We start from the raw sequence: 23,117 nt of genomic DNA, 5'->3' as shown, positions 1-23,117 counted from the left end.
GAATGTGTTTATTATGTAACTTTAAATACTAGTACGTTGTATAAGCCTGAATAAATGAAATTGTTCATATATTTATATAATTTTGCTAATCTATTAACTTTATTTGATATAATGTGCTTTTGTACTCTGTGAAAAAAATTGCTCTACTCAATGAGCCGATAGCCACAGATCTTAATAAAATAAACATACCATAGCCAACAAAAACAGGATCAATTTTTTGATAATCCCGAATTGGACCGCCATTTTGATATCTGCTACGTAAAAAATAGCTTCGTCTGTGGGATCTTGCTAACATAATTTTATATTGCTAGATTATAAATTGCATATTTACGGATATTATTAGAAACCAGCTCAAAATAACATCGGGCGATGTCGGAACGAAAACGATTATTAGAAGATCTTCGGGTAATAGACTTACGCGCTGAGTTAGAAAGTCGGAATCTAAATAAAAGCGGTGTTCGCGGTGTGCTCATACAACGTTTGTCAAAGGTAATAAAATAACTATACATTAACCCATATATAAATGTTAATAAATTTCGTAATTTAATTTTTTGTATTTTTCGTAGCATTTGGAAGAGCAAGGGATTGATCCAACTACGTTTACGTTCGAATTGACCACTACTGATCCAAAGACAGCTTCTGAAAGAACCAGACGTACCGAAAGTACAGTTGAATCGGCTGAGTCTGAAGATACTCCTACTATGGAAGATATGATTGTTCAAGACACCGCTGGAGACGAGGAGGAAACCGACCAAACAGAAGAAAATAAAAAAAAAAAAACTGCGGAAAACTCTCCAAAGAAATCAGAAGAAAAAATGGAAGTAGAAGATATTGAGAAAGTTAATAGAAAACGGGAGAGCAAAGCTGAAGATGAAGCATCACAAGCTAAAAAACAATGTCTTGATAAAGATATAAAACACGAGGAAGACCACAAAACGGAAAATAACACAGATGCTGAGGACAGCATCAATTTAGATATTGGGGATGATGAATTATTAAATGAAGAGGTATGTTTCTATGTCTTCAAAGTGAATTTTAAGCTACCTTTAGTTAAAACAAACCTTTCTAATGGATTTCTGATGGAAGTAGACTAGGCTTTGTTTTTTAATTTAAAAATTTATTTCAATAAAACTGAAATATTATGAATAATGTTATATTTTTTTAATTGTCTCATTGCCTAACAATGATTGTGTTGCATTAATTCTACATTATTCTCCCTATATCATAACTAACCATTAAATTAAAACTTTTCTATTGCAGACTGATAGTGCAGCGAAACTAAAAAAAGGTAAGATTTTATATAAAGATTAAATACGCATTATTGTGTTAAAATACAATAGTAAATAATAAGAACATGTTTTAAAAGCTTATTTGTAATAATTTTTTTTCCAAAATGTTTCAAATAATTTATGTATACTAATTGAATACATTGTGAAGTGACAATGATATTGAAGTGGACAATGAGAAGAATGTTCATAGAATGGGTATCTACGAATCAAAATGGCACCTGTCAGCGCAGGGGAAACTGAAGAAAATTAATAATGCACTGGAGGAAGAAAAATCTGTGCAAATGGAACATTTGTCACCATCCTAATATTACTATTTGAATTCATCCATCTCAAATACCTTGTTACAGTGGCTCTTCTATTTTAATAATTAATGAGACTTCTTGCGCCTTCCCAGTATTGATCGGTAATATCATATACTACGTAATTGACACAGGAATAATACCTTTGGCCAATGTATTGCATCCATGTGTCATAGAGGCACTGGTGTTAATGTCAAATCAAGTTTTCAGGTCAAGATGACTTATTTCATCAAAAAAACATCTAAGAATCATAGTCCTGTTAGTGTAATATTTCACAAGAAGAAGGAAAAGCAGGGCGGGCCGCTCTTGTCGAGCGACCTGTGCTGACCACGCTGACTGTTACCACTGACATAGATGACGCCGCGCGAGAGGAACCTGCGGCGGCCTCGGGCGACGACGCAGAGCTGAAGGACACCGCGTCTGCTGACACCGCTTCATCAGAAAACCAACAAGTAATCACCGAAGCAACAGCCACTAGGTTGGTGAACATCGACTGGTCATCGCGACGCCGCCTCCTTGCAGCTATATACTTCGATATTCACGTTCGAATAATTTTTATCGTTATCACTTACAAAGTTTTGCACCAAATTATGACTGGATAGCAGCAGAAACAGCAGTTATCAACGGACAAGTTTACCGAATAGTCTCCAAAATCTTAAGGAATGTGCACCTTGGGCTTGATTTGGAATTGACGCTGAGGTGAAACAGTATGAAGCTATCTGCAGACAGCATTGGGCCATCTGGAAGTCTCTATTATGGAACAAAGTTAAATATTCAAGTCAAACTCAAGTGATTACCTTCATCACTACGCTTACTACAGACACAGAAGATATACTAGATCTACAGCATACACTATATGTGGTGAAATAATGGTGCAAAACTTTGTAGATGATGTGTGTGTATATAAAAGTATATGTTAGGAAAATATAAAGACTGAATGCCACAAAATTAGATTACTAAATGATTCATGACTTACATTATAAATCACTAAAACATAATTTTTTTATTTCAGCAATGATACAGAGAAAAATGAAAAAGAGGAAAAAGGTATTTATCTTACAAGTTCTAATATAATTTGAAAGCAAAGAGCAATTTAAAATTATTTTTATTATCTCATTTTAGAAGAGAAAGACAAGGAATGCGATAATGATAAAAGAGAAAAGAAAGATGAAAACAAAGAGGGTGGAGCTCGCAATCTATGGGTCAGTGGCCTGTCGGGAGACACCAGAGCTAAAGATTTAAAGCAATTGTGTAGCAAGCATGGCAAGGTAAGTCATCTTGATATTGTCAAAGTTTCATTGTAGGAAATGATATCTGGAAAGAATTTTAAACAATTGAAAATGTTATTTTAATTTAAAGGTTATTGGTGCCAAAGTTGTAACTAATGCCCGCACACCTGGATCTCGCTGCTACGGATATGTAACAATGGCCAGTGCATTAGATGCCGAAAACTGCATCAAAAATTTACACAGGACAGGTACAGAAAAATATTTTAAACTTAATATAAATATAATTCGTTTTAAAATCATATAAATGGAAATATTATTCAATCTTGTAGTCTTTAAGCAGTGTTTTTAAATTCTCCTAAACAAATTTATACCACATTGGATAATCTCTAAGACTAGCAAACTATGCTTGGGATAGACTGTATATACCATACCATATAATATACATGTATTTTTGGACAATTAATTAAATTGTATATAACAGTACAGTACAGTAACAGCCTGTTAATGTCCCACTGCTGGGCTAAGGCCTCGTCTTCCTTTTTGAGGAGAAGGTTTAGAGCTTATTCCACCACGCTGCTCTAATGCGGGTTGGTAGAATACACATGTGACATAATTTCAATGAAATTAGACACATGCAGGTTTCCTCACTATGTTTTCCTTCACCGTCAAGCACGAGATGAATTATAATCACAAATTAAGCACATGAAAATTCAGTGGTGCTTACCCGGGTTTGAACCCACGATCATCGGTTAAGATTCACGCGTTCTAACCACTAGGCCATCTCGGCTTTTTTATTGTATATAAAAATACTACAAAATTTATGAAAATAAGTTTTATCTCATAATATAATGTGCTCATATAAACATTGAGATTTAAAAAGAACTTATTCACAGAACTACATGGGCGAATGATATCTGTCGAGAAGGCTAAATCCGAATCGGAGTCATCCTCGCGTCGACAACCGTCTTGTGCTCGACCAGAAAGGCGCTCAAGCGTAGATCGTAAAGACGACATCAAAGAAAATCTAGTAAGTTTCGATAACTGTGATGTAGTTACATTTGAAAAAGATTGTATTAAGATATCAATTAACAAAATAATATTTTTGGTGGTTGCATTAAAAGTCGCTGTTTTTTAAGTTTTTTGAACGTTTATTTCTATGATACTAATTGTAATGATTTAAATTAAAATTTGCGCCTTCGGCAAATACAACCTTCCCACTTTTCTAGCAACAATTGGATTCCACGGTCAAAGAAAGTTCTATCAATCCATCTTGGACTTCTTCATATTTTTTGTAATATGTGTCTTCTAAATTACAGGCACAAGGGACATAAAATCTTAGTTCCCAAGGTTGGTAGAGCATTGGATATGTAAGCGATGGTTGACATTTCTTACAATGCCAATGTCTAAGGGTGTTGGTGACCACTTACCATCAGGTAGTCCATATGCTCGTCCGCCTTCCTATTCTATAAAATAAAAATATCCCACCAAATACAGAACGTTATCTTAGTGTAGATGTTCCGCTTTGGTATCGATGTTGTCGGTTGGCCAGGATCAACCCTTGATTATTTTGGTTTTGGATTTTCTAAATAGATCTGTTTTCATTTCCGATTATAAAAAAACTCATCTTTCTTTGCTTTGCAAGTAATGAATTAGCTTAGCCGATTCGCAATAACACTGTCGGTTAATCGATGTAGCAGCCATTTTTCTTCTTTTTGTATCTTCCCAATGACGTGCAAACGTCGCAATACAGTTGATTTATTGACTCCAAGTTGTATAACGCTTTAAATTCCTCATCTTCAAAAAACTACTTAAAAATGTGTTACTTTTTTTTAAGGAAAATAAAGAAGGAGGTGACAAAGCTGCTGATATAAAACCGAAGAAAGAGGGAGATATTTCTGGCGCAGAGAGTACAAGATCTACATCGCGCACTAGAGAAAAATCTCATCGATCGGATAAAGTATGTTGAAGGATGCACACATTTCAACAAGAACTTAGTATAGATATTGTTCAAATCATTTCCATTTTCACAGGATAGAGCCAGGCGTAGCTCGAGAAGTCGTGAACGAAGGAGATCACCCAGGGAAGTTCTCTCGTTCTCCAAAATATGGGTTAGTCAATTTTAATCAACATCGACTTAATAAAATTCTAATACTCATAACTTGACATTGATAGACAACAAAGAAAATTAAAACAAGATCACGCAAGATTATTAGTGCTGTCATGGATGAAATTAATTCATTAGCAGTGCTTAGTGTGACAGCACTAATAAACGATTTTGACAATTCTTTCCTCCAATATGTGCTCATAATATTAATAAAGACGTTAAATAGGGAATTGTGGGTGACACTTGTTGTATAGCAATTCCAACTTTTCACAGTTAGAAATAATGTTTATTAAGGCTTCTGTTTATCAATTATAACACCGAATTTAGCAAAATTAGAAGTTCATATTTTCAAAATTAGAAATATAAAATTGGCCTTTAATAAATAAAAATCAGGTGAGGAAAATGTACCCTAATGGTAAAGAGCACTATCATTTACAAAATATCACAAAGAAAAGAACACTGTAGCGATGACTGTTGTCTGTCCCTTCCCTCACATGCCGCTACTTTTTCTGTAGAAGGAACGCGACGTAGCGCGCGCTCGCGAGCGGTCGCGCGCCGCGCGCGAGGAGGAGCGGCGCCGCCGCGCGGCCGAGGACGCGCTGCGCGAGCGAGAGCGCCGCCAGCGCCAGGAGAAGCACCGTCTCGCTCTTGAGAGGGAGAAGCTGCGGGCGGAGAGGTAAACTTGCATAAGCAAATAGAACATTTAAATGACTCAACTCACAGTCTAATGCAAAATCTTGCACTGTTACAGAGAAAAAATTGAACGAGAAAAAAATGAACTGCTCAGACTAGAGCGCGAAAGGCATCGATTAGAACGCGAGAAATTGGAACTTGAAAGATTAGAATTGAAGAGAGCACAGTTACGGTTTGTATTATAACACAATTATTTTTTTATAGTATAGGTTGGCGGACGAGCATATGGGCCACTTGATTGTAAGTGGTCACCAACGCCCATAGACATTGGCTTTGTAAGAAATTTTAACTATCGCCTACATCGCCAATGCGCCACCAACCTAGGGGACTAAAATGTTATGTCCCTTTGCCTGTAATTACAATTTTTATATATGAACATAATTTTTGTTTGATTTGATGATTTGTTAACAAATTATAATAAATGTTAAACCATTTAAAAAAACTGACAGATTAGAAGAAGAAAGACGTAAGCGTGGATATGAGAACAGCGCATATCGAAAGCCCGCCGCCAGCCCACCTCCTGAACCTGGCTACGAGCGGGACTCGCGACACAAACGGCCCCCGCCACCGCCTATGGTAAGCATTCTTCTCACAAACTTCTTATTCATCCTCACTCACTCTCATTCACTTTTTATCTCATTAGCGACTATCTCAAAAAATAGTCTTTAGCATTATATGCGCGGTACAACCACACAAATGCTGGAATCCGAAAATGCAAATACTGATAGCGGGCAGCAGCGCTATTTGTGAAAGATTTCCAGCCACTGCGGTCACCAACCCGCCTGCCAAGCGTGGTGACTAAGGCAAAAACCCCCCTATGAGCGACGACAAAAATTCACGGCCCCCAATTCCCAGTAATCACACTATTCCTGGCCACGGTACCGGCCATGGTAACGGTGCGATGGGGGGTGCTAAGAATCCCCGGGCTCAGGATGGTTGGCGTTCTATGGGGGAGGCTTTCGTCCAGCAGTGGACGGCAAAAGGCTGAAAAAAAAAAAAAAAAAAAATTATATGCGCGCTAAAGGAAGAACTAAATATTTAGAGAAAAGCAGATTTAGATTTACATCCGAGACTATCTTCAGCATTCAAGGCTAAGTTAAAATCTACACAAATATATTTCTGATTTAATTATTAAATTTAAGAATTTATTAGATTTACATACTTCTATTTGAAATGTTAACAGACGTCAAGTCGCGGTCAGTTCGAGGCGCCGCCTCCGCCGCGCTTCGAGATGACGGCCGCGTATGAGCGCAGCGCCGACAAGCGCGAGCGAGACCGCGACTACAAGCGGGACTACTCGCGACACGTGTCTTGTAAGTCATTGCGTAACATTTACGTCCGACACAAATCAAGAGCACGCGTGTGTAAAATGTTGACGCTCGCGTCGAGAGTGGAGTGGCAATATAAATGGTCAACCCAATTAATATTATTCACCAGCTACAAACATTTCAGACCTGTGAGTTTAATTAACTGTATTGTTTGTAGCAGCTGTCAAACGTTTTGACAGATAGATAAACAAAGAGGATGGCGGTATGAAATTTTGTATCCTATATTAAAATGGCAAGAGAATAAGTAAACATTAAAAAAAACGTAGGTTTTTAAATTCTATGCGATGTTCTAATAGCTCTGCTATTTTATATACTACTCTAATCCGCTTATATCAACAATTTTATTTCCAAAATTTCAATAATTACTTCGTTGACTTACAAAATGCCTATAAAAAATCGCGATAGCAATTAAATCTTTATAATTACAAAAAATAATGTATTAATTTTAAACGCTTCATATATATAAATATAACAAAGACTGCAATTCAAACCAGTAATTTTAAAAATATTATTATATGTTATAGACATTTACATAATGCTTTAAAATGCAGGGAGTTGTATGGATAGCCCTTAGACCTGTAGGGCGCAATAGATCGGTTGGCGAATATCTCAATATATATATCTCATAGATAAACATAGCATGGGATGAAATCTTTATTTTACCCGTACAAACTCGGCATGAGCAGCTAGTGTTTCTATAAAATGAACACTGCCTATAAAATAAAATAAAATTAAATTGTATGTTAAAATATCATTCATAATAGGCATTCATAATTATCACTTACCAATATTAGACCAAACTCCACTTTATATACATAAAAAATGTATGCCTATGTGTATTGCCAACAATATCTGTATTATAAGGATGGTATTTAGTTGAACCTAAATCTTTTTTTACCAGCGGGTAATATAAAGTATCCAAGCAATGGGAGTACTACTGAGGATGCGAGACAGCAAATTCGCCCAGGCGGCACTAGACCTAAAGAAACAGGGTGAGTTTTAACAAAAGATTAAGCATAAGAAGCAAATAAAATAATACATAATCGTAAAAATACTTGATAATCCATTTAAAAATTGGTATTCTATTTAATAATTTAAAATAAAATTTGATAGCCGGTATGACTCGCGAGAGAGCCCCTCATATCGCCCCTCGCCTGGTAAGCCGGAACCTAGAAGTTGGAATGCTTCTAGTAGATATCCAGATGCAGCTGCACCTTCTAAAGGTAATAATGTTATTTGAATCGATTAACCTCTGGTTTCTGAATCGCTAAAATTGGAAGTCCAAAGTTGTAAAGTCCTTCCCGATGTTAACCTTGAGAATGATAAGTCTTCGTATTGTAATTATACTTTCTACTTGGTACATTACACACATACAAGACGTGAGTGAATGACTACAAAATATCGTTATGTTTTAATAATAAATATCCATCCAATTAGATGTAACACAAATTATACTATCGTTACCTTACTAGCATAAACATTAAAGTGAAGGTATATCGTCTAAAACTTAAACTTTCTTCTATGTATATAGAAAACCTATATGTTGAAGCTTTTTCACAAGTTTTATTTAAAATGAGGCACTGATATTTGCGTACATTTACTTTTACATGAACTCTCAGGCAGTGGCACCGGCGGCAGCGAGGCGTGGTCCAGTGGCGAGGCGCGCTACGGCGGCACGTACGAGGCGCGCTACCCGCCCGCCTACGCCGCGCCGCCGCCCACCGCGCCCTACGCCGAGCGCTACCCGCCCACTGCCAGAGACTATGCGCGCAAGTACTGACGAGATCGACATCGAAGACACAGACATGGCCTTTAAATTGGTTAATATCTATATATATTGTTAGAACACAGAAAAATCTCATGGAAAATGGTTGACTAAGGAAGAACAACCAAATCAGAATTTTAAAACATGCCAAAATAAAAGATTTTTTTTCTATATCGGAGTATCTCTGGAAGTTAGCCTAGTGGTTAGAACACAAGTCATATGATGAACCAATGATCACGGCTTCAAAACCAGGCAAGCACTGCTGATTTTTCATATGCTTAATTTGTGTTTATAATTCATCTCGTACTCGGCGGTGAAGGAATGTATCGTGAGGAAGCCTGATTTTTTATAAAATGTGTACGCGGACGGGCAAGTGGGTACTACCGCTCATAGACATTGTACCGTAAGAAATATTAGCCAATCGTTACTTCGGAATTGCGCCAAAATAAACGATTTTTTTTTCTATATCGGAGTATCTCTGGAAGTTAGCCTAGTGGTTAGAACACAAGTCATATGATGAACCAATGATCACGGCTTCAAAACCAGGCAAGCACTGCTGATTTTTCATATGCTTAATTTGTGTTTATAATTCATCTCGTACTCGGCGGTGAAGGAATGTATCGTGAGGAAGCCTGATTTTTTATAAAATGTGTACGCGGACGGGCAAGTGGGTACTACCGCTCATAGACATTGTGCCGTAAGAAATATTAGCCAATCGTTACTTCGGAATTGCGCTACCAACCTTGGGAACTAAGATGTTGTGTCCCTTATGCCTGAAGTTTCACTGGCCCCACTCACCCTTCCAACTGGAACACAACAATATAAAATCTAATTTCACTGAAATTCTGCCACATCTATCAATCCTTAAAGGGAGACGTAGCATTAGCCATAAAGAAACAGACCAGTAGGGTATTCACAGGCAGGCTCTTTCTTTGATCTCCCGAAGTAACAATTGATTATATAAATTAATAAAGCAAAACGCCGTATTTATATAGTAATATTTTCAGGTCCATTTTGGCTGATTTCCTTTACCATATTGTAATGATATCAAATTAAGATACATTAGGTTTTATTTAAGTAGTAGGATTTTTAACAATGTATATTTTTTTTCTTTCAGATCATCAATTCTTCTATACAACATTCTCCATGTTTAAGTGTTTCTTTGTTCTAGTAGTAGTCACTAATAGATAATGTTTCATTCCCAGGAATATTTTTTTTGCAATATATTGTAGATAATATGGAGTAGAGATATATCTATTGTCAGGTTTATGTGTATAAAATATGAATCTTACTAATACTTTATAAGACTACTGGTCTGCACATTTTTCATATTCTACTTAATAACCCATTTGTATGTATAAGCTGATCATAAGGTGTCAAACTGCTGTGGAAACGTTTGTAATATATTTTATATTATAAAAATATCTGACCTATGATAATAGATGACGTTATGGGATAAATAATTTGTTTGATTTGATATAATCCTTACTAATATATATGATGCAAAAGTATTTGCTTGGTACGCTTTTACGCCTTAAATACTTTAAGCGATAATCATAAAATTACAATATTTTAATAATTACCCAACGTCAGGTGTACAGAAAAGGACATAGCAACATAGCCTATTACATCACACACACGGTATTATTATAAATAAAACTCTAATCATGGTAAAACTAAATTGATAATCTTTAATTCGAATCTTGCACCACTGTCATAAAAACAAATTAGATTTGTAATTTTTTTTTCACATTTTGTTTTCATTTGATAATTCGTCGTTAAAATGAAGTCTCGTATAAATACAATTTTGAAAAATATAGGTGAAATTAAATCTCGAGTAATTTTCGACTAACTTAAAGCTTATATTAGAGATTTTAGTATGTTTAACAAACTCATAGCTAGCTAATGACAACCCAAACATTAATTTTCATTAAATTAACACAATTTTTTTATTAAATCAAAAATATTCAATGTAAAAGTAATCCAGTTAACAATGACTTGCTTTAGTTTCAGTAACATTACATTTAATGCAAAAACATAAACATAAAGAAAATGTTAAGCAAAAGAATAACTACCACCAATTAAATTAATGAATATAAAAAAAAAATTAGTAAACAATCGGTTCATAGATGTAGTTGTTTTTCTGCAAAAGATCTACATTCTCAACAAATAGGGCAGAATGGGTTGGAATAATATTTGAATGTTTTGTAAGTTGTGAAAACTGCTTGCTCCAAGAGCTTAAATTATTTTCAGGTGATATATCGATGTCGGAAGAGTCTTCTTTTAAAGACTTCAACGCTGTTATGGCATCCTGCTGGCCTTGTACTGCTGCAAGTCGTAACAACCTTATGGCTGTTACGTCATCACGAGAAAGACCACCGCGCCCTTGTCCATAGTATATCCCAAGATTATAAAGAGCACCCGGATGTTGTAAGGCAGCTGCAGATCGGTAATATTCCATTGCCTGTAATGAGTAATATTTAAAAATCAGACTGTTTTAACTTAATGCAAAACAATTTTATGCGAGTAGGTATACGGTATAACATTTATCTTTAATACAACAATTTTTTTAAAGTGAAAACCTCTTTAGGCGCGTTGCACTGGTTTATCGTAGGGGACAGACTCGTGTCTTCGCGTCACCGACATGCTAATGTTAATATAATGAAATCATTGAAGATATAAATAATTTAAGGAAATTAATGAGGATAATAATTATTGAAATTACATAAATACTTACAGAAATAATATAAGTGTATATTAACTATTATTTATTTAAATTAAGCTGTATTAATATTTTGTACCAAGTTTGAGACATACTGTGTATTTTGATGAATAAAAAGGGATGTGGAAATTGGACAAATATATTTAACAGTTTCAAGTTTTCACTTCTTTCTTATATTAAACTATCTTTCACTGCTTTTTTATATTAAAATAAGTGCTAATTTGGGTGTAGCTTTTCGTTAATATAAATAAAATTTTGATTAAATATCCTTTACGGCGAAATGCCGAGATGGCCTAGTGGTAAGTATGCGTGAATCTTAACCGATGATCGTGGGTTCAAACCCGGGCAAGCACAACTGAATTTTCATGTGCTTAATTTGTAATTATAATTCATCTCGTGCTTTACGATGAAGGAAAACATTGTGAGGAAACCTGCATGTGTCTAATTTCACTGAAATTCTGCCACATATGTATTCCGCCAACCCGCATTGGAGCAACGTGGTGGAATAATCTCTAAACCTTCTCCTCAAAAAGGGAGAGAAGGGCTTAGCCCAGCAGTGGGACGTTCACAGGCTGTTACGATTTACGTTACGTCGGCGAAATACAATAAAGGATAAAAATGTAGTCTGGATTTACCAGAGAAAAATCAGTGACAGACAGTGAAATTAGCTGACTGAATTGGATCTAGGCTAGTCACGTATGTATATCGAAAGACTGGTTGTTGAAAGATGTCTGGCTGGTCTGATCCCACTAACTTCTTCATGTCATCGGTTTTGATAATCTGAAGAAGTCATACTGGATGCAGAAAACCATGTATAACCATGAAAGTGTGAAATGATCACTTACTAGACAGTTTGAGGTGACATGTATTATTATGATTGAAACATTATTTGCTTTGGTTTAGTCTACATTGCTTCCTTAGAAAGTTAATTATTTGATCAATTTCCTATCTTCATTATTTCGTTAAACATCAATATTTAAATCGCATACTATTATTATGGTTTTGTAGCTCTTATATATAAGCACTGACATATCATGTGATAAAATAAATTGGTCAATGTGCTTTTCTGTTAGAGGTACACCTCTAACATAAAATACACTACAGTGTATACTTGAGTATTTGTTAGTTTCATTCAAAAAGGATATTTGAAGTTGCAAATGATATGCTTCCTTAATGTTATGCCAGCTAATTTGAGCATATTTACATGATCTTGAACCTCTAAGCCAGTTAATTCAATACCTAGACCCTCATTGTAATCTTTGTGTTCTGTGCTTAAATGCACATTATTTTTACTCTCAATAGCAGTCTTGTCTTGGATATGCATCACTTTCTATGTAATCTGTATGATTCTGTTACAATCTGACTTGTAATTTAGTAAAAAAGCGAGTGAATTTTGGAAGTGGGTTTTTCCTAAATCCTGAAAAGTACTAACTAAGTAGTTTATCCTAGGGATGGTGTTTTATTGCTAAAATCTTTCACATCTGTTTTGCATAATCATAATTTACTTCTTAATGATTTTTAGTTTACCAAGTCTCAACAGTCCTTTAATATTCTAATCAATAATTTAGTGTTTGAGACAGTTGGATACAGAATTGTTGTGTTCTAAAAATCTCCTCGTGAACCCTGGGTATCAACTGATTGAACTGAGGTCTTAGGTCATATTATATCAATTTGCATAAATATCATAAATATTCTCTTGGAATCGTTTAATAAAAATTTAATATAATTTGTTTACTTACTATCTTCTCATTGACATCCACACCCAAACCCAGTTCATAACAAAGAGCTAGATTATATATAGCAGGTGCATGGTTTCGATTTGCAGCTGATCTATAATACAAAAAATTATTTTAACTACAATTATGAGTAACTATAATTCCTTTTTTTCTAAATCATAAACCTTAATCAATTACCATTTTAATATATAGACTTATGTTTATGCCTTAAAATTAGCTTCTAATTAATTTATAAACTTTAACTTCCTCTAAAAGATTAAATATAAATAAACCAAAATTAAAGAAAGTATAATTGAATTTGTTAATTTTTAAGTAAAGCTGGTGCAAACAAAAGTGAAAAAAAAATATTCTTGAAGTTGCTTAAGCATTATCTTCTTATCGATAAAAATCAAGTTCATTTACCGGAGCAAGTTTAATCCGTCTTGTGGTTGTCCATTTTCAATAGCTGCTAAACCAAGTCTGTTTTCAATAGAATTTAGGACTTCTCCTAAGTCATTATCAGATGTCTCTAAAGTTCCAGTAATATTGCTTCCACTGCTACTGCTTCTACCTTTATCATTTTGTTCAATGTGTTCATTTGATATAAAATGAACTGTAGGTTGTATGGGATCAACAGATTTATTTAATTGAACTGTTAAATCTAGTGGATTAAGAGTTTTTTTGGAAAAAGTATTAAAAATTGGCGATAATTCTAAGATGCCATTATTTCTGGGTATGCTTTGTGTCTTATCATTAGACTGTTTCTTAAATTTGAGGTGAATAAGCTGACTTGTGTACCACCCAAACACAAGTGCACTGCTCTGAAAACATAAAAATACAGTAAAAATACTTATACATTATTAATAAATCTTCAATAGCCTATTTAATTCTTTTAAATAGTTAGTTTTTTGCTTAACTTTTGAAAATGAAGTTGATTAAATCGGGGAAAGAAAGAGCTTCCACTATAATACAACTACAATTTCGTTTAGGTAATAAACTATATATATAGGTAAACTGTCATGGCTAAAAATAAGCAACTGAAATTACCCATGTAATGGCACCAATCCAAGTACGGTTTAATTGTTCGAAGTTCCATCTGTTGCTGTTAGTATCATTTTCACTTTGAAAAGAATTCCAACATTTTTTGGAAATAAAAAAACAACAAGGTGAATTTTTATTTTTGTCTTCAGTTAAATTATTATTTGGTGGATTGATTACCGCAGAACTTCGTTTATCAAAGTGATTAGCGCTTCTCTCAAAGGTATCCCTGAATCGACGAGTTACATATTTCCACATGCTTATTCTATTTTTTTTCAACCAAACTAAATAATTTTCTCCATTTTGCTAAAGCAATTATGATATTGCTGCATAAATAATTAATGTAATCTTTATTTATATTTATTTATGTCCACAATTTACTCTACGCCTTTCGTCAAAAAAATTAATTGAAGGACTCAACTGGTTCCAGGTATAACGTCAATTGCTGATCGTCAATAAACACATTCCCATTTTTAATCTGTCAGATGTTAATTTTAACAGATAACGAAAGTTGTTTTCGTTTAAAGGACTGTAAAATAGGTATTTTAATAACAATATGCATTTGTTCGAAACCGTAGACAGAGAAACAAATAGACCAAGGGGCCATGAAACCGCGATTGAGACAGAGATAGTTTGTCAAAATGTACGTATAATGTTGCCATAGTAACTGCATTCCCTGTTTGGGAGATAAATAATTTTCAGGATTTAGTTAAACAAAATAAGGTTATTAAATTTTACTTTTTAATATTTATTATATATTTTTTTCATTAAAATATTTTTTTGTCTTCCAACAACACCCAAAAACCGTTGCATTGTTTGTTTTTGTTTCCGTTATCAATAGTACTTCAGCATCTTTATATGGTACTCGATTAGCATTCTCCTCCGATGTTGAAATCTAAAACACACAATTAAATTATTAATAAAGAATGGTTGCCACATATATTTCTATGTTAACCTCTTGACACGGAATCTAATATATTATAAATTCATAAAGAATGTTAAATAATATTGTCGTTAGGAAATTATAAATAGGATAACGAATAAATTAAAATAACATATTTACATATAACGAAGCGTATCTTCGTATTAGTTTCTCTGTCTATGATTTGGGCTTATTTCTGCTGTGATTGGAATAGCCTATAGTTCAATTTAATCGGGCTTATTTTAAGTTTACTGCTGCACGCAGTACTTGCTTTTCTTTTTTAAACATGATAATATAAAATTATTTTTTTTAAAAGAAGGAAAATAAAATTTGCAAGACGAAAGTAAAAAAAGGAAGTGGGAAAAAATATATCTAGAAAAAAAAGTTACAAGACCATACATATAAATAAATGACTGTCGCTGTAAATATAAAGATAAGTAAACAAGAAAGCAAATAGAGGCAATAAATTAATGATTTGTAAATTTTGAAAATTATACACAACAATATAAATGCAGTGTAATCTTAAAGAAATAATACTAATAATACAAAAGATAATAAAAAGAATATAAATAAAAAACAAAAATAAGTCAATATGTCGGAATATATGAAGGAATTTAGAATAACAAATTGTCAGTAAAATATTATTATTGATCTAATAAAAAAAGGTGTTTGCGAGAAAACTTAAAATTGTGATTGTGTTGTGATTTTTCTATTAATTTGATTTTAAGAATAAGTTATAGAAGTTATCTCCTTTTGTTAAATTTCTTAGTCCATAAAAAACGGAAAGAAATCCACTTGATTGAGTATAAGTCCAAAACTTTATTTTTTCAATTGTAGGTGTTAAAATAGCTTTGTAGGTTTTGTTTTTTATACCAAAACATTTTATTGTAACTTGATGGTATTTTAATTTTTAAAAGCCATGTGCTTTCTTTTAAAAAACAAATTGTGCTTATTTTTTTCACTGTTCAAAAAAGAAAAAATGAACTTAGCCATTTTTCGAATTGGAGCACCCATTTATTTTAATTCATTATTTTCCAATTCATTTGGTCAGGGTGAACGGGGGGATTTCGAGATGGTGCTAGAGCGTAGACAGAGAAACTAATAGACGCAATGACGATTTCCTTCTCACTTACACAAGAAAGAGAACGAAAATTACGTTACAAATGGTTTAGACAGAGATAAAATTATCAAATGTTTTGTCCCTTATCGCGTAACCAGTTTTGGTGTTTTTTTCGCTACTCAAGTAGCAAAACAAATTGACAGTTGGTGCGTTCGTTGTGTTTATTGTTCAATTTTTGCTTATTTTTATGGTAGAAAACGATTTTTACCTAGTGAAAAAACCAAGAACCAAACCTTATATCATGCAAATTGTAGTTACTATGGCAACATTATACGTACACTTTGACAAACTATCTCGGTCTCAATCGCGGTTTCACGGCCCTTTGGTCTATTTGTTTCTCTGTCTACGTGCTAGGGCTATAGGGCTTTTCAGAGTTGGCAGCACTGGGCCAAGGTAAATTTTAACTGTCAAAAAATATACTCGGAATCGATTTAAACTGTAAACTTTAAGTAAAAATTACAAACTAAAGCTAAGAAATTAATACTATAATTAATTTGTTTGAAAATACTTTCATAATGTTTTAATGAATCAATTATTGGCTAAATCTAAATAGCTTAAAATATTGGAGATATTAAAAATTTTAATAATGTGTGGTCGAACAGGATTGTGAGTATTCTCGTCTCATAAAAAGTAGTTTGAATTATATAATACACTGATGCCTTAATATTCAATTTATCTATATATATATAATATGATTAACAATAAAAAAGTGTCAAACGAAGCTCTTAAAATTGATATTTTTAATGACAATTTGAATCAGTTTCGTAAAAAAATATCTTTTTTTTTCCTCAATAATAATGTATAAATTTATGTTTTTAACATCTTTTTCTTTATGTATTAAAGTACCTCTTAATTTTGTTTGCTTTTAAACAAATAATTAATATTCAAAAAAATTAAATGTTCTCCGATATTTATATTTTACTCATTTTATACCAATCAAGTGATGGTTTTATAATAGTTTAATTGTTAATGTCTTTTCTATTTGTTATAAATATTTTGATTTTTAAAATTATTATTTTTTGTTAACTTGAAATGTTGATATAATTTGCAACACCTATAATTTAAGAGACACTTGATTTGTATAATGTCATGTTTAAAGACTCAATTGTATTTATTAGTGTACTTCTTGTTGGTGTTGATATAATAATAAATAAATAAATAAATTATAATACTAGATCTCTAAATAAGGAGCAAGTTCGTTGTGCATGTAGTTACAAACAGAAGAATGGAAATACCTATATTAAGCCTGATTGGCTGCATGAACATAATGACGGAAAAGAGTATCTTCCCTCTTATAATATTGCTCCAAGTGATGTAACGCCTGTACTAATTGCAGGCAATAGAAATGAGGGTATATCTAAAACAAGTAGAGTTCTCAAGCCAATGATGTGGGGAATAATTCCTCCATGGCACAAAGTAAGCATTTTAAACATGTTTGTTTATTATATTAATTTAACATTTAATGAGTTGAGACAAAATTTAATCAACTAGGGTGATTATAAAAACCATAATTTAAGCACAAACAATTGCCGCATTGAGAATATCAAAAGTTCTAAGTTGTTCAATCCAATATTGATAAATGGAGGCAGATGTGTTATTGTAGTAGAAGGCTTTTACGAATGGCAAACAACCATCAAGTTCAAAATAAAGCAACCATATTACATATATGCACCTCAAGGAGACAATATCCAGGTAAAAAAACATACTATTTAAATTTCATTTGATGTTGTGCATTGCACATATTAATATAAGTAATTTAAAAAATTTGAAGTATTATGTTCTTCAAGGAATATAAATGCTTGAGGCACAGCTGTGCATATTCTCCACACTTATAATTAGCTTGGTTATTTAATAATAATCTTTACCAATTAGTTCCTTTACAATTATATAATTAATAAAAAAAATACAAATTTAATAATTTATTTATAACAAACTGCACCTTATTATTAATTGCTTAAATTAAATGATGCAATAAAAATATTTGAATACCCTTGTTTTATTATATTTCTGACCTAATTTTTTCCAACATTAGATAATTTTGTTGTTTATCATATTCTTTAGTATTTAATGATGTCCTATTTTTGCTTTTCTTTAATGATTATGGCCCAGTGGTAAGAACGCGTGAATCTTAACTGATGATCGTGAGATCAAACCCGGGCAAGCACCACTGAATTTTCATGTGCTTAATTTGTTATTATAATTCATCTCGTGCTTGACGGTGAAGGAAAACATCGTGGGGAAACCTGCATGTGTCGAATTTCACTGAAATTCTGTCACATGTGTATTCCACCAACCCGCATTGGAGCAGCGTGGTGGAATAAGCTCCAAACATTCTCCTCAAAAAGGGAGAGGAGGCCTTAGCCCAGCAGTGGGACATTCACAGGTTGTTACTTACTGTAAAGAATATATATTCTATTATTGTTTATAAAAAAACAGGTGGATGATCCAGAAACATGGAACAATGAATTTAATGAGACAGATGGTTGGAAAGGAATTAAACTATTACACATGGCTGGGTTATACCATGCATGGCAACATGAAGGAACAATAGTCTACTCATATTCTGTTATAACTATGGAGTCAAATGACACATTGAATTGGCTTCATCACAGAATGCCAGCTATTTTAGACTCCCAAGAACAGATAGACGTAAGGATCACATTATGCTGAAAATCATATATATAATGTACTGTAATACTAAATTACTATTTATTGTGAAAACTGCACCTTTGTTATATGTTTTGGGACTTTTACTATATGTCAAACAATAATTTACGATAACAAATCAATTCAATTATAAAAAATATATGTTATTTTACAGGCATGGCTTGATATTCATAGTGTCAATTCGGAACTGGCCCTTTCATATCTAAGATCTGTCAAAATATTGTCCTGGCATCAAGTATCTAAAGAAGTCAATAATTCCAGATATAAATCATCAAACTGTAATAAAAGAGTAACAACTGAAAAAAAAAGTAAACAAAAAACATTGACTTCATTTTTCACTAAGACTGAGAAGCGAAAATATAATGATGAAGACAATATAATTAACGAGGAATGTAAAAAAATAAAATCATAATAGCAAAACTGTTTTATTTATTTGTCAAAATTGCACACATACTTTTTACCAACACTAATTTAATAATTTCAATATTATAGACACTTATGGTGTTAGATCAAGTGTTTCCATACCATTTAGCTTAAATGCCATATTTTACTTTACCAACGACCAAATATATCTTTCTATAATAGTACAACCTAGTTTTAAACTTATGTTTATTTGTTTGATCATGGTTGGTGCTTGTGGACCACAGTATGGAGACCTCTACTATAAATTAATGAATCTTAATTTGTATGTATGGATATTCCACATTCATGTGGCACTGTAATTATTTATATTGAGAAACCAGTTGATTACAAACTATTGGTTATGCAATAATGACGGCACATGATAATATTGCTTGTGAAATATATTTTTTATTACAGTGGTGAAATTACAAATTTTCCAAGCATAGGCTTCATTATTTTTGCCTTCCTTACCTCCAGAATTATCAGTGCCTGAGTGCAAATTTTTTTTTTATCATTGAGCAATTTATTCAAATTGCACAAATATTTCTATATCTCAAACGTAGAATTAAAAGAAAGAATAAATAGTCATCCATCAATTTTGACAACTTCTTTTTGCATGATTTCAGAAATCAGTCTTACAGAATTTTTTTGAATACCTAGCTTCAAAAATAATAAACAGAAAATATTGTTACCTAAAATAGCCACCCTAGCTCATGCTTCGGAGGCTCCAGCCTGTTAGGAAATCCACCACTGTTATCATAAAATGAACATAGATGACTAATAACTGTTTCGTAATTACATTTATATGCTATCATAAGATTTTTTTGCTAATAAATATTTCACTTCTATCTATGCTTTAAAAAAGTCTGTCACATTATTACTTACATATTGTGTGTACTTATAATTAATTTGAAAAATTAATGCTATAATAACATATAATACTGCATCTTGTGTAACGGTTTTATAAGGCATCTATGCGTGGAAAATTAAACATTTTCTATTTTAAATTGTTTAAAGTCAGCTTCACATCTGATCATCTTATGGCTATTAAGAAAGTCATTAACAAAACTTTGTACTTCATATTCATCTGAAACAAAACATTCAGGTAAAATGTATGAAATATAATTATTGAGAAAAAATAGAAGAATACTTACATGGATATTTACTACACTGGTATATGAGCCTTATTAAATGCTTAGCCAGAGATTTAAATAATGTTTTTCCTCTGATCCTACCCTTGACATAATATGGTGTTAATATTTGAACAACCCAAGGAGCTATTCTCTCTTTACAACTGACAACAAAATCTGTATTTTCTTCTAATGGTGATACTACACCTTCATCATCACTGTCTTCACCAAAGAGTTCTATTAGCATTTCTTTAATCTAAAAGAAAGAGCAAAATACATTCTTTGATTTAAAAATATTCTAAGCTGCAAAAATTAGAAAAGTAATTTATCATACCCGCATAAGTTTATTTCGGTCGCAATCTCTAATTTGATCAAGTAATTCAAAAAGTTTGACCTTCTGGAAATATTCTTCACATAACCATTTACTTGTTCGACTTTTTTTACTTTGATTAATTCTATGATCTTGAGAGGGGTCGTGAATATTATTTACCAACACTCCACTTAATAATGCCAGCCGTTCATCCAAGCCCTTTTTTTGTGGTTCCTTGCTTTCTAGATCTGCCTCTTGTGAAATTGATATATTTCCTGACATACTTTCTGTATGGAACATAAGTTTACTTTTTTCAGTGACCTTTGAATTATTTGCTTCACAAAAAGGCCCATCAAATAAATCATCATCATTTGGATCCTCTTGGAAGAGTTTTTCAAGTTGTTGCATTAATTCATCTGAATTTTGCATTTCCATGGTAATTTTTTCACTTACTTTTGGTAGAGATGTATCACTTTTTATATTCATAAATGTTTCTGAATTAATTTGTGGTATTGAATTATTAGGAGTTGATATAAAGTTTTGATCAAAACTTATAGACATATTATGGATTTGATTTTTAATAGGAATACATTTATTTTTAATACCATACACACTTTTCTGTGAATATAACGTTTTTTTTATTTTTCTTTGATTACATGAACATTTGCAATTACATTCTTTTGTTGTGCCAAGAGTAGCCTGTGTTTTTTTTTCATTTTCAGGTGCTTGATGAAGAAAATCATTTAACATTTTATATAGTAATCCATCATTCGTATTCTTTTTTAAATCTTTTACCTTGTTGAAATAATAAAGAAATTAATCTATTGATTTAATGAGTAATCTCAATATTGAAAGTCAATACAAAACATTATGTTATTAACAACTTACAACGCTTGTAATACTTTTTCTATAAAGTTGGACAACCATCGAAGCTTGGGCGGCAGACATTTCAATCATTTTAGCGCATCTCCAAATAGCACTGGGTAGATACACATCTTTATTTTGCAATTTTTGATTACGTTCATAGTTCACAGAGAGTAACTTTATAAGATATTCCATATAATGTTTACGAACCTATTAAATACATAATAAGAAAATTACCGCTATAATACTTTTAAAAATTATTTGTACAATAAAAACTTACTTTAGATATGAGAATATGAGGGCTAGATTCAATAGGCGGTAACGACATGAATGTGTCATCATTTTCTCGTATCCATTGCTCTACAATACTGTCTGACTCCCAATCTTCCATGTCCTCGATTCAAACAAAAGTGATTGTTTTTCTTAAATAAATAAACAACAAGAAAACACCGGCTGTCACTGTCAATTTTTCTTTGTTATATCTTTCCTCTTAGAATCTTCGAGCGTATTACACCATACAGCTTTAGTACCTTTATTTATGATTTACAAAATTCTCATTTTGTAAATATTATAAAATTTAAATTAATTTTCAAATAAGTTTATTTTTTAATATACGATTTAATATACCATGTACGGGAATAACTGGCTCGACGAAATAAAACAGGCGAATTTGGATAACTTAGAAACGCGTATTAACTCGTTGCGGTAAGAACGCTAATCACCATCAAACGGTGACGGTGAGCGGTAATTATAAGTAAAATTAAGTTGACGGTACACAGGTTTACATTGTTGCTTCAAATAATCAGGCGCTCCAACATGCCCCCGGACGTTGAAAGCTCCGCTTTCAACATGAATCAGTAGAAATTGGTAGTGGGCAAATTTTTTTAAACGCTCGTCGGATTACTCCAGCAGACATCCGGATGTCAGCCACACGGACAACTCCATCAGATCCTGGATGGATATCGACAATTCGTCCCATCTTCCATTTTAGCGGTGGAAGGTTGTCTTCCTTCACAACTACCATGGTGTCCAACTTCAATTCCTCATTTGATTTACGCCATTTGGTTCTTTGTTGCAACTCTGAAACATACTCCTTATTCCACCGAGCCACTGCTGTGTTAACACGCTTAAGAGCAGCTCCGTAATTAAAAATCAGTAGTTGTTGAATATCATCTAGATTAATAAGTAATTGGGAATAGTGGTGTATGTGCGGCCAAACTTCGTATTTATTCATAAAAAAAGGAAATAATAATTAACTCTAAAAACATTAACATTTCGTGCTTTCGTTAGAAAAAAAAGACAAGTTGGTGATAATTAAGTCAATATTACATCATCAGATAAATTAAATCAATATTGACAGTGTAAATAATTGTGTTTTTAGTAAGGTTAACTTCTTATACAATCTAACCTGAACAAAATATTGAGACTTTTTTGTGTGGCAGGTGTTTTGCTTTAAACATTTCACTATCTACCGATAATTAATAATACAAAAGGATAGAGTACAAAGGGACCGTAAAATT

The 23,117-nt window shown here is 32.7% G+C and overlaps 4 protein-coding genes across 6 annotated transcripts; 2 read left to right on the top strand and 2 right to left on the bottom strand.

Moving 5' to 3' along the window:
- Positions 1-222: 222 nt before the first annotated feature.
- LOC126776323 (scaffold attachment factor B2) lies at positions 223-10,181 on the top strand. The gene is made up of 18 exons (XM_050498763.1): positions 223-489; positions 567-1,007; positions 1,261-1,288; positions 1,943-2,066; positions 2,601-2,635; positions 2,711-2,856; positions 2,948-3,065; positions 3,711-3,844; positions 4,652-4,774; positions 4,848-4,925; positions 5,437-5,597; positions 5,673-5,786; positions 6,064-6,190; positions 6,798-6,927; positions 7,844-7,934; positions 8,056-8,165; positions 8,562-8,762; positions 9,825-10,181. Exons 1-17 carry the CDS (start codon positions 370-372, stop codon positions 8,720-8,722), a joined length of 2,241 nt encoding a protein of 746 aa, XP_050354720.1. The 5' UTR covers positions 223-369; the 3' UTR covers positions 8,723-8,762; positions 9,825-10,181.
- A 191-nt stretch (positions 10,182-10,372) lies between these two features.
- Positions 10,373-14,703, bottom strand: LOC126776375 (uncharacterized). Its single transcript, XM_050498851.1, has 4 exons — positions 14,192-14,703; positions 13,568-13,965; positions 13,169-13,259; positions 10,373-11,171 (listed from the first exon to the last, which is right to left on the bottom strand). Exons 1-4 carry the CDS (start codon positions 14,438-14,440, stop codon positions 10,815-10,817), a joined length of 1,095 nt encoding a protein of 364 aa, XP_050354808.1. The 5' UTR covers positions 14,441-14,703; the 3' UTR covers positions 10,373-10,814.
- Positions 14,704-16,083: 1,380 nt separating this feature from the next.
- Positions 16,084-19,311, top strand: LOC126776373 (abasic site processing protein HMCES). 3 transcript variants are annotated; one of them, XM_050498848.1, is made up of 5 exons: positions 16,096-16,617; positions 17,400-17,640; positions 17,716-17,916; positions 18,661-18,873; positions 19,046-19,311. In XM_050498848.1, exons 1-5 carry the CDS (start codon positions 16,412-16,414, stop codon positions 19,301-19,303), a joined length of 1,119 nt encoding a protein of 372 aa, XP_050354805.1. In that variant the 5' UTR covers positions 16,096-16,411; the 3' UTR covers positions 19,304-19,311. The 3 variants fall into 3 exon arrangements, with proteins under 3 accessions (XP_050354807.1, XP_050354805.1, XP_050354806.1); XM_050498849.1 differs by lacking the exon at positions 16,096-16,617 and adding an exon at positions 16,641-16,830; XM_050498850.1 differs by lacking the exon at positions 17,716-17,916 and having other exon boundaries at positions 16,084-16,617.
- Positions 19,301-22,051, bottom strand: LOC126776356 (uncharacterized). Its single transcript, XM_050498817.1, has 5 exons — positions 21,878-22,051; positions 21,622-21,807; positions 20,758-21,528; positions 20,448-20,679; positions 19,301-20,380 (listed from the first exon to the last, which is right to left on the bottom strand). The coding sequence occupies exons 1-5, from the start codon at positions 21,986-21,988 to the stop codon at positions 20,280-20,282; spliced, it is 1,401 nt and encodes a 466-aa protein (XP_050354774.1). The 5' UTR covers positions 21,989-22,051; the 3' UTR covers positions 19,301-20,279.
- Positions 22,052-23,117: the final 1,066 nt, after the last annotated feature.

Source organism: Nymphalis io, chromosome 20 (assembly GCF_905147045.1).
Source record: "Nymphalis io chromosome 20, ilAglIoxx1.1, whole genome shotgun sequence".
In the NCBI taxonomy this organism is placed as follows: domain Eukaryota; kingdom Metazoa; phylum Arthropoda; class Insecta; order Lepidoptera; family Nymphalidae; genus Nymphalis; species Nymphalis io.
The sequence above is the reverse complement of the archived record's forward strand: the minus strand, read 5'-3'. Positions and strand labels throughout refer to the sequence as shown.

Bases quoted from the DNA above. Each gene is read 5' to 3' on its own strand.
- LOC126776356 (XM_050498817.1), bottom strand. From the start codon at position 21,988: ATGGAAGATTGGGAGTCAGACAGTATTGTAGAGCAATGGATACGAGAA. The intron at 21,808-21,877 runs GTAAGTTTTTAT...TGTATTTAATAG, and splicing joins CTCATATTCTCATATCTAAA to GTTCGTAAACATTATATGGA. The intron at 20,680-20,757 runs GTATGATAAATT...TCTTTCTTTTAG, and splicing joins ACCGAAATAAACTTATGCGG to ATTAAAGAAATGCTAATAGA.
- LOC126776375 (XM_050498851.1), bottom strand. From the start codon at position 14,440: ATGTGGAAATATGTAACTCGTCGATTCAGGGATACCTTTGAGAGAAGC. The intron at 13,260-13,567 runs GTAAATGAACTT...TTTGTATTATAG, and splicing joins GACGGATTAAACTTGCTCCG to ATCAGCTGCAAATCGAAACC. The intron at 11,172-13,168 runs GTAAGTAAACAA...TACTCATTACAG, and splicing joins TGGATGTCAATGAGAAGATA to GCAATGGAATATTACCGATC.
- LOC126776323 (XM_050498763.1), top strand. From the start codon at position 370: ATGTCGGAACGAAAACGATTATTAGAAGATCTTCGGGTAATAGACTTA. The intron at 1,008-1,260 runs GTATGTTTCTAT...TTTCTATTGCAG, and splicing joins ATGAATTATTAAATGAAGAG to ACTGATAGTGCAGCGAAACT. The intron at 4,926-5,436 runs GTTAGTCAATTT...CTTTTTCTGTAG, and splicing joins TCTCGTTCTCCAAAATATGG to AAGGAACGCGACGTAGCGCG.
- LOC126776373 (XM_050498848.1), top strand. From the start codon at position 16,412: ATGGTAGAAAACGATTTTTACCTAGTGAAAAAACCAAGAACCAAACCT. The intron at 17,917-18,660 runs GTAAAAAAACAT...ATAAAAAAACAG, and splicing joins CTCAAGGAGACAATATCCAG to GTGGATGATCCAGAAACATG. The intron at 18,874-19,045 runs GTAAGGATCACA...GTTATTTTACAG, and splicing joins ACTCCCAAGAACAGATAGAC to GCATGGCTTGATATTCATAG.